The 15,638-nt window shown below is 46.7% G+C and overlaps 1 protein-coding gene across 4 annotated transcripts in view; it reads left to right on the top strand.

Annotated features, from left to right (window-relative positions):
• Positions 1 to 3,595: 3,595 nt before the first annotated feature.
• mcm10 (minichromosome maintenance 10 replication initiation factor) overlaps positions 3,596 to 15,638 on the top strand; it is a 54,404-nt gene continuing 42,361 nt past the window's right edge. For 3 of the 4 annotated variants that reach the window (XM_078420099.1, XM_078420100.1, XM_078420097.1), the window contains exons 1-7: positions 3,596 to 3,681; positions 5,488 to 5,537; positions 6,203 to 6,538; positions 8,420 to 8,545; positions 10,860 to 10,997; positions 12,313 to 12,484; positions 15,402 to 15,567. In XM_078420099.1, coding sequence (XP_078276225.1) covers positions 5,531 to 5,537; positions 6,203 to 6,538; positions 8,420 to 8,545; positions 10,860 to 10,997; positions 12,313 to 12,484; positions 15,402 to 15,567 — 945 coding nt within the window. In that variant the 5' untranslated portion in view covers positions 3,596 to 3,681; positions 5,488 to 5,530. Of the gene's footprint in view, positions 3,682 to 4,623; positions 4,762 to 5,487; positions 5,538 to 6,202; positions 6,539 to 8,419; positions 8,546 to 10,859; positions 10,998 to 12,312; positions 12,485 to 15,401; positions 15,568 to 15,638 lie in introns of those variants that run through there. The other variant, XM_078420098.1, reaches the window with a different exon arrangement.

Raw genomic sequence — 15,638 nt, 5'->3', positions numbered from 1 at the left:
GCACAGATGATATAGACAATAGGTGCAGGAGTAGGCCGTTCGGCCCTTTGAGCCAGCACCACCATTCAATCAGTACCCTGTTCCTGCCTTCTCCCCATACCCCCTGACTCCGCTATCCTCAAGAGCTCAATCAAGCTCTCTTGAATGCTTTCAGAGAATTGGCCTCCACTGCCTTCTGAGGCAGAGAATTCCACAGATTTACATCTGACTGAAAATGTTTTTCCTCATCTCTGTTCTAAATGGCCTACCCCTTACTCTTAAACTGTGGCCCCTGGTTCTGGACTCCCCCAACATTGGGAACATGTTTCCTGCCTCTAACGTGTCCAACCCCTTAATAATCTTATATGTTTCGATAAGATCCCCTCTCGTCCTTCTAAATTCCAGTGTATACAAGCCTAGCCGCTCCAGTCTTTCAACATAAGACGGTCCCGCCATTCCGGGAATTAACCTAGTAAACCTATGCTGCACGCCCTCAATAACAAGAATATCCTTCCTCAAATTTGGAGACCAAAACTGCACACAGTACTCCAGGTGCGGTCTCACTAGGGCTCTGTACAACTGCAGAAGGACCTCTTTGCTCCTATACTCAACTCCTCTTGTTATAAAGGCCAACATTCCATTGGCTTTCTTCACTGCCTGCTGTACCCAAGTCAAGTCAAATTTATTTATTTGTCACATACACGATGTGCAGTGAAATGAACACCCGCATGCTTCCTTTCAGTGACTGATGCACTAGGACACCCAGATCTCGTCGTATGTCCCCTTTTCCTAACTTGACACCATTCAGATAATAATCTGCCTTCCTATTCTTACCACCAAAGTGGATAACCTCATTAACCTCACTTATCCACATTAAACTGCATCTGCCATGCATCCGCCAACTCACACAACCTGTCCAAGTCACCCTGCAACCTCATAGCATCTTCCTCACAGTTCACACTACCACCCAGCTTTGTATCATCTGCAAATTTGCTAATGGTACTTTTAATCCCTTCATCCAAGTCATGAATGTATATTGTAAATAGCTGCGGTCCCAGCATCGAGCTTTGTGGTGCCCTACTAGTCACTGCCTGCCATTCTGAAAGGGATCCATTTATCCCCACTCTTTGCTTTCTGTCTGCCAACCAATTTTCTAACCATGTCAGTACCCTACCCCCAATGCCATGTGCTCTAATTTTGCCAACTAATCTATGTGGGACCTTGTCGAAGGTTTTCTGAAAATCGAGGTACACCACATCCACCGGCTCTCCCCTGCCAATTTTCCTAGTTACATCCTCAAAAAATTCCAGAAGATTAGTCAAGCATGATTTCCCCTTCGTAAATCCATGCTGACTCAGAACGATCCTGTTACTGCTATCCAAATGCTCCGCAATTTCGTCTTTTAATAATTGACTCCAGCATCTTCCCCACCACTGATGTCAGACTAACTGGTCCATAATTTCCTGTTTTCTCTCCCTCCTTTCTTAAAAAGTGGGATAACATTAGCTACCCTCCAATCCACAGGAGCTGATCCTGAATCTATAGAACATTGGAAAATGATCACCAATGCGTCCACAATTTCTAGAGCCACCTCCTTAAGTACTCTGGGATGCAGACCATCAGGCCCTGGGGATTTATCAGCCTTCAGTCCCATCAGTCTACCCAACACCATTTCCTGCCTAATGTGGATTTCCTGCAGTTCCTTCGTCACCCTAGGATCTCTGGCCACTAGAACATCTGGGAGGTTGTTTGTATCTTCCTTAGTGAAGACAGATCTAAAGTACCGGTTTAACTCGTCTGCCATTTCCTTGTTCCCCATAATAAATTCCCCTGCTTCTGACTTCAAGGGACCCACATTTGACTTGACTATTTTTTTCCTCTTCACATACCTAAAAAAAGCTTTTACTATCCTCCTTTATATTATTGGCTAGTTTGGGGTTGCAACCCTTCTACGGACTGATGAAGGATCTTGATCCATCTCACACCATCTCCTCTCTTATGCCAACCCCACGCTTCCAGGCATGTCTAGGAAGGAGGAGTTAGTGTTTGGCAACTGGAATATATGTTGTAGAGGGGTTAATGAGACGTTATTGAGTTTTGTTTAGAGATCAATTAGATTTTTTAAATGCACACTCTTCAACCCACAATAGTCTGGGTGAAAATAAATGTTCTCATCTCAGTCCTAAATGGCCTACCCCTTATTCTTAAACTGTGACCCCTGGTTCTGGACTCGGCCAACATGGGGAACATTTTTCCTGCATCTAGCCTGTCCAATCCCTTAAGAATTGTATATGTTTATATACGATCCCCTCTCATTCTAAATCCCAGTGAATATAAGCCCAGTCAATCCATTCTTTCATCATATGTCAGTCCTACCATCCTGGGAATTAACCTGGTGAACCTACGCTGCACTCCCTCAATAACAAGAATGTCCTTCCTCGAAAGATAGACACAAAACACTGGAGTAACTTAGCAGGACAGACAGCATCTCTGGAGAAAAGGGAATGGGTGACGTTTCGGGTCGAGACCTTTCTTCAGACCTTCCTCAAATTAGGAGACCAAATGTTTTCCTTAAATTATGAGACTATATATCCTTCCTTAAATTAGGAGACCAAAATTGCACACAATACTCCAGGTGCGGTGTCACCAGGGCCCTCCCTGTCCAACTGCAGTGGGCCCTCCTTGCTCCTAAACTTAAATCCTCCTGCAATGAAGGCCAACATGCCATTAGCTCTCTTCACTGCCTGCTGCACCTGCATCAAGTCAAGTCAAGTTTATTTGTCACATACAAGATGTGCAGTGAAATGAAAGTGGTAACGCCTGCGGATTGTGCTAAACTACAAAACAGAATAGAAAAAAAAAATGTAACACAAAAAATAAATGAAGACAGTAAATTAAATGAGTCCCTGGTGATATGAGAGTTAACAGTCCTGATGGCCTGTGGGAAGAAACTCCGTCTCATCCTCTCTGTTTTCACAGCGTGACAGCGGAGGCGTTTGCCTGACCGTAGCAGCTGGAACAGTCCGTTGCTGGGGTGGTAGGGGTCCCCCATAATGATGCTGGCTCTGGATCTGCACCTCCTGATGTATAGGTCCTGCAGGGGGGCGAGTGTAGTTCCCATGGTGCGTTCAGCCGAACGCACTACTCTCCGCAGGGCCTTCCTGTCCTGGGCAGAGCTGTTCCCAAACCAGATTGTGATTGCATGCTTACTTTCATGCAAGATACCCTTGTCCACAACAGTGCGGTGTGAAACCAGAGAAACCTCCTTGCTCCTAAACCCAAAATGTCAACATGGGGCAGCTTGCAACCAGCAGTGCCTGTGGTCAGGATCGAACCCTCGACCACCGCGCCGCCCACAGCGCCCCCTCGCTGCCGCCCTCAGGTTATTGCAGAGGGGAGGGGGGGGGGGGGGGGGGCTGTGAGGACCTCGGCTCGGATGCCCCGCCGTGTGCCGGCAACAAGGGGAGAATTCCAACAACTCCCCGCTCCCGATCAAGTTGGGGGGTTTTATCCCCCTTCGGATTTTTTTCCTGGCCCTTTGTTTCGCTGCCCGGCGGCGGCGGCGGCGGAGGCGGCGGTGGAGAGGCCGAGTCTCCCCCCCCCCCCCCGCTCCCCGGGGCTGTGGCGTCAGGCGGGCAGCGGGCAGCGGGCAGCGGGGTCCTGGCGCGGGTTGGCGCCAAATTGGAGAGAGAGAGATTGGAGGTGAGAGAAAGAAGGAGAAAGAGAGAGAGAGAGAGAGAGAGAGAGAGAGAGAGAGAGAGAGAGAGAGAGAGAGAGAGAGAGAGAGAGAGAGAGAGAGAGAGAGAGAGAGAGAGAGAGAGAGAGAGAGAGAGAGAGAGAGAGAGAGAGAGAGAGAGAGAGAGAGAGAGAGAGAGAGAGAGACGGAGAGGGGGGGCATGTAGAGGTGTGCGGGCAGAGACAAGGGGAAGAAAGAGGGGGGGGGGTGGAGGACAGGGGGCTTGGGGGGGGGTGAGAGAGACATCAGAGGGCAGGAGATTAGGGGGGGGGGACGGGAGAGACACGGGTGGGGGGGACACAAGAGGGACAGAGACATGGGGACGACGACAGAGAGAGGGGGGGGGTTGAGACGGGGAGAGAGAGGGGGAGGATGGAGGGGGCGAGAGGGGATGGGGAAGAGGGAGAGACACGGGTTAACGAGGGGAGGGGGGGGAGAAACATTGATGGAAGGAGGCATGGGAAGGAAGGGAGGGTGTGGGAGAGAGGAAGGGAAGGACGGGGAGAGAGAGAGTGGGAGGGAGGGAGGGAGGGAGGGAGATAAGGATTGGAGAGGGAGAGAGAAAGGAGGGAGGTGAGATGGAGAGGGAAAAGGGGGAGGGAGAGAAAGGGGGATAGACAAGGATAGATAGGGAAGAGGGAGGGAAGGGGAGAGTGAGTGTGGTGGAGGGACACAGTGGAGAGAGGGAGATAGGTAGAGGGAGAGGATGAATAAATGAGAGAAGGTGGGAGTGAGGGTGTGGTGGGAAGGGAGAAGGGGGTGGGAAAGGGCTCTGGATGGTGCTGTCCCTCACAGAGTGGGATCTGATGGGGGGGTGTTTTTGGTTCCGTTCTATTGACAATTGTTTAGTAAATGTAACAGCCATGCCTACACATAGAAAGGTAGGTCAATATTCAAACATGGACAGATGTGACAAGACGGAGCGGTGCAGCGGATAGAGTCGCTGCCTCACAGCGCCAGAGATCCTGGTTCGATCCTGACCTCGGGTGCTGTCTGTGACCGCAATGGCTTCCTCCGGTTTCCTCCCGCATCCCAAAGACGTCCTGGTTTGTAGTTGAATTGGTCCTCTGTAGATTTATCCCTTGCCCCCCTAGTGTGTGGGGGTGGATGAGAAACATGGGAACATTTTCCATGTTTCCTACAACATGGAAACAGGTCCTTTGGTTCAACTCGTCCATCCCGACCAAGAGGCCCCATTGACACCAGTCCCATCTGTCTGCATTTGCCCATAACACTAAACATTTCCTATCCATGTAACTGTCCAAATGTCTTTTAAATGTTGTGAGAGTACGTGCCTCAACTACCTCCTCTGGCAGCTCGTTCCGCATACCCACCACCCTCTGTGAAAAAGTTGTCCCTCCAGTTCCTACTAAATCTTTCTCCTCTCACCTCAAACCCATGTCCTCTGGTTCTTGATACCCCTACTCTGGGTGAAAGACTCTGTCTTTTATATACATGTACATGTACCTCAAATACATATAATGAATGTACTGAGAAGGATCAGAGAGAGAGAGAGAAAGATAGAAGGATAAAAAGACACAAAACATTGCTGAGGAAGGAAGAGAAAAATGGAGGAAAAAATAACCACATGAAATTTCAGATAGTCTGTATCTTCAGTGTGCAATTGGCAGAGAGTAAATTCAGTTATTTATGGATTTATCTAATGAGAGAACTTGTTCTAAACACAGTAAATGGTTGGAAATGTAAACGTAGAATAGCTCAGTTTATTCAACGTTTGGTTTTATTGATAATGTTACAATCATATTTTTCAGCACAAGACATTTTCTGAAGAATCATTAATCATATTGTTACACCATGGAAGGTAAGAAAATTTCATTTGCTTTCTAGTATTGAAAATATGTTTGGTTCTTTTAAAATAAATGTAATACATTTACCAAAATCTTTATGGTTTGAGGATTATTTGGGTTTAGTGTAGATTTAGGTTTATTCTTGTCACGTGAACCGAGGTGCAGTAGAAAGCTTTGTCTGCATGATATCCAATCAGATCAGATAATACGAAACATAAATACAATCAAGCCAAACTCAAGTACAACAGGTAGAGCAAAGGGGAAGATACAGAGTGCAGAATATAGTTCTCAGCATTGTAGTGCATAAGTTCCACAGACAAAGTCCAATGTCCGCAATGGGGTAGAGGTGAATCGGACAGTACCCCAGCTTATGGAAGGGCCGTTCAGAAGCCTGATAACAGAGGGGAAGAAGCTGTTCCTAAGTCTGGTGGTGCGCGCTTTCAAGCTTCTGCACCTTCTGCCGGACGGGAGCGGGGAGAAGAAGGAATGAGCATGGTGGGACAAGTCTTTGATCGTGTCGGCTGCTTTCCCGAGGCAGCGTGAAGTGTAGATGGAGTCAGTGGTGGGGAGTGTGGTGTGTGTGATGGACTGGGCTACATCTACAATGGTGAGGAGTCTCGTCTGGTTTGTAGGTAGTGACACGATGCATTCTGATGGGCGCTGTTCTCATTGTTGACAGACAACGATGACCTGGATTTATTAGCATCGCTTTTGGAAGAGGAAGAGAAAGAGGAGGAGGAGACGGCGGCTGATGATGCAGGAGGGCGGCGGGAAGAACAAGGCGTGGAGAGATCGCTGGAGGACGAGGCTGACGAGTGGGATGATCTGTTTGACAAGGAGGAAGAGGGTGATGTGCAGGCCAAGGAAATCAGTGCTCTCTTTGGCGATGTGGACGACTTGGAGGAGGAAGAGGACGGGGAGGAGAGGAGTAAAATGGATGCACCAGAAATACCAGAACGACCAGCTCCAATTCCTAATCAGAAGACATCAACAAAGTCAAAGCTAGAACTTGAAGGTACTTTCATATTTAATAGTCTATTATTATATCTTGCTGTTTATCAGTGAAATGCCAAGACTGTATTACACAGGCAGATGTCACGATGAGACTGGGTAAATCACAGAGTGCTGGAGTAACTCAGCGGGTCAGGCAGCATCTCTGGAGAACATGGTTGGCGATGTTTTGGATTAGGCCACTTCTTCAAACTTACTCCAGCCCTTTGTGACTTCTTTTGTAAACCACCATCTTTAGTTCCTTGCGTTTCATCTGAAGATGCGTCCTGACTTGATACGTCACCTATCCATGTTCTCCCGAGATGCTGCCTGACCCGCTGAGTTACTCCAACACTCTGTGAAACGTCACCTATCCATGTTCTCCACAGATGCTGCCTGACCCGCTGAGTTACTCCAGCATTTTGTGTCTTTTTTTTCCAATATTTCAACGGGTGACCTACAGCAGAACTGACCAGTTCTGACACTGAGAGTAACCAAGTTACCGAGAGTCATAGGAAACAGGCCCTTCAGCCCAACTTGCCCACACCGACCAACATGCCCCATCTACACTAGTCCCACCTGCCTGATTTTGACTGATATCCCTCCATACCTATCCTATCTATGTACCTGTCCAACTGTTGCAATAGTACTTGCCTCGACTACCTCCTCCTGCAGCTCGTTCCGTACACTCATCACTCTTTGTGTAAAAAAAGTTACCCCTCAAGTTCCCATTAAATCTTTCCCTCCTCACCTTATACCTATGTCTTCTGGTCCTCGATTCCCGTACTCTGGACAAGAAACTGTGCGTTAACCCGATCAATTCCTCGCGGTATTTTTTACACCTCGGGTGCTGTCTGTACGGAGTTAGTACGTTCTCCCCGTGACCTCGTGGGTTTTCCTCGGGTGCTCAGGTTTCCTCCCACGCTCCAAGGATGTACAGGTTTGTAGGTTAATTGCCTTCAGTAAAATTGTAAATTGTCCCTGGTGTGTGTAGGATAGTGTTAGTGTGCGGGGATCGCTGGTCGGCGTGGACTCGGCGGGCTGAAGGTCCTGTGTCCCGTGCTGAATCTGAAGTTTAACGTCTAAAGATCAGCCATGATCTTGTGAGCTTGCTGTGAAAGAACTATGTAGCATTGAAGGCCCTTCTGTCATCCGTGTCCATACTGGCCATCAGGCACCCATGGAGGCACAAGGAACTGCAGATGCTGGAATCTTGAGCAAGATGCAAAGTTCTGGAGGAACTCAGGGGGGTCGTTAGACTTCAGAGATACAGTGTGGAGACGGCCCCCTCGGCCCACTGAATCTGCGCCAATCAGCGATCCCCCGAACACTAGAACCACCTTGCACACGGGACAATTTACACTTTGTTTACAGAAGCCAGTTAACCTATGAATATGTGCGTCTTTGGAGCGTGGGAGGAAACCGGTGCACCCGGAGAAAACCCACGCAGGTCACGGGGAGAACGTACAAACTCCGTACAGGCAGCACCCGTAGTCAGGATTGAACCGTCTCTGGCGCTGTGAGGCAGCAGCTCTACCCGCTGTGCCACCGTGCCACCACAAGGTCCAGGCAGCATCTGTGGAGGGAAATGAACCGATGGCGTTTCGGGTCAGGACTGGATTTTGTTAATAATAAGGAAGGATTTGAAGGAAGGGTCCCGAGCTGAAACGTTGTCTATCCATTTCCCTCCACAGATGCTGCCTAACACTCTGAGTTCCTCCAGCACTTTGTGCTTTGCTCTAGAGTCCAGCATTTGCAGTTCCAGGTGTCTCCATTTACCAACGCATTATTATTTCCTGAGAGGCGGGGCAGATGAGAGCAGACGTTCCAACATTTTTGCAGATCAAATCCCACTCTAAGCTTGTGTGACCTTTAATTCTTCGTCCTGCATCCTTTATCTCCACAGAGGAACTTGAACGGATGAAGGAGCAGATGGAAAGATTACAGCAGAAATTGACCAAAGTTGCAGATGGGCCGAATTCCACTGGCGGTTCTGCAAAAGACATACCTCATAACAGGCTGAAGGCACTGGGTATGGATTAACCTCCTGGTGAGAGCTGAGGGAAGCAGTCTGATTTAGTGAGTGCTTCATGTAGAGGGAGCTTCACCATGTGTTATAACTGTCTGCAGACATTCAATGCACCTTTATTCTAGGCATTGGTATGCTTTCATGCAAGGAATTTAGACAATAGAAAATAGGTCCAGCACCACCATTCACTGTGATCATGGCTAATCATCCATAATCAGTACCACGTTCCTGCATTCTCCCCATATCCCTGGACTCCGCTATCTTTAAGAGCTCTATCTAACTCTCTCTCTCTTGAAAGCATCCAGAGAATTGGCCTCCACTGCCTTCTGTGGCAGAATTTCCACAGATTCACAACTCTCTGGGTGAAGATGTTTTTCCTCATCTCCGTTCCAAATGGCCTACCCCTTATTCTTAAACTGTGGCCCCTGGGTTCTGGAAATTTGTTTATTTTCTCATGACTTACTGGTTCACAGTACTCATTGGGCGATGTTTTAAAGATGATTTTATTATTTTTTGGCTGGAAACTAATATTGCTAGAGTTTGCATGTTTTCCCTGTAGGTTTCCAAAGGGAACTCCAGTTTCCTCCCATATCCCAAAGACTTGCAGATTAGGACGGCACAGTGGTAGAGTTGTTACTTGATAGGGCCAGAGATCCAGGTTTGATCCTGACTGTGGGCGCTGTCTGTACGGACATTGTACGTTCTCCCTATGATCCCGTGGGTTTTCCTCGGGTGCTCCAGTTTCCTCCCACACTCCAAAGACGTGCAAGTTTGTATGTTAGTTGGCTTTTGTAAATTGTCCCTAGTGTGTAGGATGGAACTAGTGTACGGGTGATCGTTGATCAGCGTGGACTCAGTGGGCCGAAGGGCCTGTTTCCACACTATCTCTAAACTAAAATCTAAACTAAAGGATAAATGGCCTCTAAATTGTCATAGAGCGTAGGGAGTGGATGAGAAAGTGAGATAACAGAGAACTAGTGTGATCAAGTGATCGATGGTCGGTGTGGACTCGATGGGCCAAAGGGCCTGTTTCCATTGCTGTAAACTTTAATCAATCAATTTGCTTCTGATCTGTAATTGTCCATAGTTTGTGTTTAGTGAACAATACGTCTGGTGCTGGTATCTATCGTGTGCAGTAACTTGGTAAAACACAGTGTCTGCTCATGTCCAAGACGGGTGGCAGTCACACATAGAATAGGGTGGGTAGTACGTAAATAGGCCACGTTTTGGGTTGGAACCCTTCTTCAGACGATCCTATCTCAAAATTACGCTTATCCATAATCCTCCACTGATGCAGCCTGACCCATTCAGTTAGAAACAGTTAGAGAATAGTGCAGAAGGAGGCCATTCAGCCCTTCGAGCCAGCACCGCCATTCATTGTGATCATGGCTGATCCTCCACAATCAGTAACCTGTGCCTGCCTTCTCCCCATATCCCTTGATTCCGCTAGTCCCTGGAGCTCTATTTAACTCTCTTTTAAATTCATCCAGTGAATTGGCCTCCACTGCCTTCTGTGGCAGAGAATTCCACAAATTCACAACTCTGGGTGAAAACGTTTCTTCTCACCTCAGTTTTAAATGTAGTTACATCTACAATGGTGGGGAGCCTGGTCTGTGTGATGGACTTTGTATCTTTAATTTACCTTTCCAGTAATCGCACCAATATTTTTTTCTTCTGATATTTATTTGGTGTTCAATCTTATACCTTTCATGTGGACGTCTGTGTAGTATTTACAACCTTCACCATGCACTCTGTTCCCGACAACAACATTTCTTTGCAAGAAGCAAGCTGCTGGAGGAACTCAGCAGGTCAGGCAGCATGTGTCTCGAATTCCTCCAAGACTCTATGTCTCTTTTGTGTCGCGAATACCTCGAGCACTTTGTGTCCCTCAGCTCCTCCAATTCTTTGTCCCTTTTGGAAAATTGGCATCTGCATTTTTCTGTGGTCTCAAATTCCTCCAACTGGAATTTATTTTTACTTCGGACCCTGCACCTGCTAACTTTTGTGTCTCAATTAAATTTGTTTGGCTTCATCATTGGAGATTGGACATAGAGATTGACAGACTCTTGATTAGCACGGGTGTCAGGGGTTATGGAGAGAAGGCAGGAGAATGGGGTTGGGAGGGAGAGATAGATCAGCCATAGTCGAATGGCAGAGTAGACTCGATGGGCCGAATGGCCTAATTCTGCTCCTGTCACTCATTAACTTATATAGCAGAAAAATAGTTTGCGTTTGGTCTGATCTTGCTTTTCTTCCCTCGTACCAATAATCATTTTTAGTTTCCTAAACTTTTTGTTTCCACCATGTGCTAAAACAGGTAAAGGGAAATTTTCTTCACAAAACACAACGAAAAGTCAATCTCGGCAAGATCAATCTAGGTCGTCGTCTAGTCCGAAATGTAATGTGTTGAAAAGCAAGCTGCATAAAACCCCAGAACGTACAAAAACACCACCAGGTAATAAATCAATTGCTGCTCGGTTATTGAACATGTTTACATACAAATATGTGGCAATGAGACTTTTGAAGGCTGATCAGCTTGCTTGATATAGTTTAGTTTAGAGATACAGTGCGGAAACAGCCTACCAAGTCTGCACCGACCAGCGATCCCCACACATTAACACTACCCTACACACACTAGGGATAATTTTACATTTATAGCAAGCCAATTAACCTACAAACGTGCTCGTCTTTGGAGTGTGGGAGGAAACCGAAGATCTTGGAGGAAATCCACGCAGGTCACGGGGAGAATGTTCAAACTCCGTACAGATAAGCACCTGTAGTCAGGATTGAACCTGGGTCTCTGGCGCTGTGACGCAGCAGCTCTACTGCTGTGTCACCGTGCCGATGTTGTTTGGTTATAGAGCCTATGGTTATGGAGCATGGATTAAACCCCTTCAGGAACGGTTAGGAAAACAACTTTTCAAAATAAAACAAAATTGCAGAAGCTAGAAATTAAAACAAAGACAGAAAATATTGGGAATTGCTCAGCAGGTCAGACGGCATCCGTGGGAGATGGCTTTCACAGATACAACCGAATGGAGGGAAATGGATCGTGTGCAGGCAGAGGTTAGTTTAACTTGGTATCATGCTCGGCACAGACACTGGGCTGAAGGGCCTGTACTATTCTGTATTCTATGAGCTGCTGAATATTTCCAGCAATTTCTGTTTTGGTGCAGAGACCCATCTTTCAGGGTCAGTTAATCATCTTTATAAACTAACGTTATTAAACCAAATAAACCTGTTTATCGACACAAAAAGCTGGTGTAACTCAGCGGGACAGGCAGCATCTCTGGAGAGAAGGAATGGGTGACGTTTCGGGTCGAGTCTGAAGAAGGGTGCACCCATCTGCTGCCTGACTGGCTGAGTTGCCCCCCCCCTCCCTTGTGTATTTTGCAGAGTGGCACAGCGGTAGAGCTGCTGCCTCACAGCGCCAGAGACCCAAATTCAATTCTGATTACGGGTGTTGTCTGCACTGAGTTTGTACGTTCTCCATGTTACCATGTGAGTTTTCTCCAGGTGCTCCGGTTTCCTCCCACACTCCAAAGGTGTGCAGGTTTGTAGGCTGATTAGCTTCTGTAAATTGCCCCTAGTGTGTAGGATGGAACTAGTGTGCAGGTGATCGCTGGTCGGCGCGGACTCAAGACTAATCTAAAATGTTAGCATTATAAAGGGTCCTTTCGACTTGAGTATAGTCCAGTTCAAAATACATTAAATAGCAACTACTTTATAAGCAAGAATTTGTGAAATGTGTTTCTTAATTTTGTGGACAGAGAGGTGTCAAACACCTGCTGGGACTAAGCGGCCACAACTTCTTCAGAACAAACCCCCCAACGTGACTCATTGGAACCTTCCTGCGACAATAAGCACTAACGAAAGGCCAGGAACCTCACGAGCTACAAATGCTGACATATCTGTGGATAAATTCTCTGGTTTGAGGTTGAGGTACAGTAATTGGGTGCTCTGTTAATCGTTTTCTTTAAAAGAATTTAAAAGATGTTCCTTCTACATTGGAAAGTTGTTTTAGTTTCTTAGCTTATCATAGAAACGAGGAAATGCAGGTGTTGGTTTACAACAAAAAAAGACGCAAAAAGTGCCGGAGTAACTCATGGGGTCAGGTGCATTCTCTGGAGAACAGGTGACGCTTCGGGTCGAGACCCTTCTTCACACATTGGAGGAGACATTCTTAAGGGGTTCGACAAGCTAGATGCAGGAAGATTGTTCCCGCTGTTGGGGAAGTCCAGAACAAGGGGTCACAGTTTAAGGATAAGGGGGAAGTCTTTTAGGACCGAGATGAGAACGTTTTTTTTCACCCAGAGAGTGGTGAATCTGTGGAATTCTCTGCCACAGAGGGTAGTTGAGGCCAGTTCATTAGCTATATTTAAGAGGGAGTTAGATGTGGTCCTTGTGGCTAAAGGGATCAAGGGGTATGGAGATAAGGCAGGTACAGGATACTGAATTGGATGATCAGCCATGATCATATTGAATGGCGGTGCAGGCTCGAAGGGCCGAATGGCCTACTCCTGCACCTATTTTCTATGTTTCTAGGAGGGATGGAGAAGAAATCTTGAAAAAGGGAAGGCACGAGAAAATGTGGCAGGTAATACAGGAGGGGGAGGGGGGGTGGATTTGGACAGGCAGATGGTCACCCATTCCTTCTATCCAGAGATGCTGCCTGTCCTGCTGAGTTACTCAAGCATTTTGTATCTATCACCAGTTGCTTTTGTGTGTGGTATTTTGTCCAAACAATTATAGGCACACAGTTTGCCAAATGTACCCCCCCTCCCTCCCCACTTCACAAGGGACTGAAGATGCAGGAATCTGGAGCATAAAATAAACTATTCTCACTTACCCACATTATACATCGCATCATCTTCCATCTTATCGCCCATTCTGTTAAACTACTTAATTTCTAATGGTAGACTTTCTATCTTGACTGTTTCCTTTTGCACCAGGCTGTTTTTGATCCCGTTTTCAGGTGGTTTTGTGATAATATATATTTTATTTCATGTCATAGTAGCAGAATTGGGCCGTTCTATTCTGCCATTCAATCAGAGCTAATCTATCATTCTCTCTCAACCCCATTCTCCTGCCTTCTCCCCATAACCTCTGACGTCCACACTGCTTCTTCTTTCGTCTCCATCATCCATGTTTCAAATGTTACATCGCTGTCATCGTCCGTCCTGAAAAGGGCCCAAGCTTCCGGCGACACTCAGTGGGAGCCACCACTTGTTGCAATAGATGATGGTGGTAGCAGAATTAGCTCAGGGCACGTCCAGTTTCCAGCCCCGCGACATGGACGCTTCTGCTATGGGGCCAACACCCATACTAATCAAGAGCCTATCAATCTCCACTTTAAAAATACCCATTGACTTGGCCTCCACAGCCGTCTGTGGCAATTAATTCCACAGATTCACCACCCTCTGACTAAAGAGATTCCTCCTCATCTTTCTAAAGATTATTAAATACGTTTTGACAGTTCTTTTTGCACCCACCAGATGGAGTACTATGTTCAGTACTTCATGTGCATATAGTATCCAGCTTCTTCTTCTTCTTTCATGTCCATCATCCATGTTTCAAATGTTGACATCGCTGTCATCGTCCGTCCTGTAGAGCCTGTTCCTGTGCAGTACCGTTCTACGTTCTAAGACTTTTGACCCTGAAATGTTGACTCTTTCTCTTCCGCTGATGCAGCCTGACCTGCTGAGTATTTTCTGCATTCTCGGTTTTTGTTCTAGAAATCAAAATACTGGCTTGTCAGAAAAGTTGCTGCATATTTTATTAACATGGTTCATATTTTAACATTAGTAGATCGTAGAGCAGTGCAGTACAGGAACAGGTTGTTTAGCCCACAATGTTTGTGCCAAACATAGTGCCAAGACCAACTCTTATCGACTTCCACATAAACCATATCCCTCCATCCCCTGCATATCCATCTGCCTATCCAAAGTCTCTTAAATGCCACTATCGTATCTGCCTCCTCCACCACCACCCCTGGCAGTGTTTCAGAATTTGTCATCTGTGTAAAACAAAACTTGCTCCTCACATCTCCTTCTCACTTTCAAGCTATGCCGTCTAATATTTGATCATTTCATCCTGGGAAAAAGGTTCTGACTGTCTACCTTATCAATGCTGCTCATCATTTTATATACTTTTGCAGTGCTAATGTTTTAGGTGCCGGAGCGGCCGCTGTTAAAGTCCCCACTAGTTAAAATTGTCCGCTGTTTGTTTTGGCTTTTTGCAGAGGTGCTGGAGAGGCGCTCTGATGAACTCCGGCAGCACTGCTCCCCCGTACGTCTGTGAGCTCGCTCCTCAACCTCTGGTAATCCAGAGAAGACAACCCAAATCTGCCTAACCTCTCCTTGTAGCTAATAGCCCCTTATCCAGGCATCACTCTGCACCCTCTCCAAAGCCTCCACATCCTTCCTGTAATGGGGTGACCAGAACTGCACGCAATGCTCCAAATGTGGCCTGACCAACATCCCTAGAAAGCTGTGTCATGACCTCCTGATACTCAATGCCCCGACAAATGAAGGCAAACATACCGTGTGTCTTCTTCACCCCTCAAACTACTTGTTTTAAATAAAATATTAATTTGTCAATCAAATACGGCTCTTGACAGATACAGGTGCCCCTCAACTTACGATGGGGTTACGTTCTAATAAACCCATCGCAAACCGAAAATATCATACGTGGAAATGCATTTAAATACACCTGATCACGTGGCCAGAAACGAGCTGCGGGTTGCCACCATTTCCCAGCGTTTGCACCGTTGTAAAGTCAAAATGTCGTACGTCGAAGCATCGTTAGTTGGGGAGCACCTGCACTGTATTTGAAGCTCCAAATTATTCTCTCCCACCAGAAATCCAATAGTTTCGTCAACAGAGATGGAGAGAAAGATGCAAGGACGGAAACTGGTTCGTCTCTCCCAGGTCCATTCGCAGATTGCAAACGAGAAGCTGGAGGATGCAAACTGGGTGACCTTTGGGGTGATCGTTAAGAAAATCACACCACAGAGCTCCAATAATGTAGGTTCAATGCTTGAATTTGAGTCTGTCTTTGGAGATTTTTTTACCTTTTGTGATTTGCTTCGAGGTTA

The sequence above is a fragment of the Rhinoraja longicauda genome, chromosome 23, assembly GCF_053455715.1.
Source record: "Rhinoraja longicauda isolate Sanriku21f chromosome 23, sRhiLon1.1, whole genome shotgun sequence".
NCBI lineage: Eukaryota > Metazoa > Chordata > Chondrichthyes > Rajiformes > Arhynchobatidae > Rhinoraja > Rhinoraja longicauda.
The sequence above is the reverse complement of the archived record's forward strand: the minus strand, read 5'-3'. Positions and strand labels throughout refer to the sequence as shown.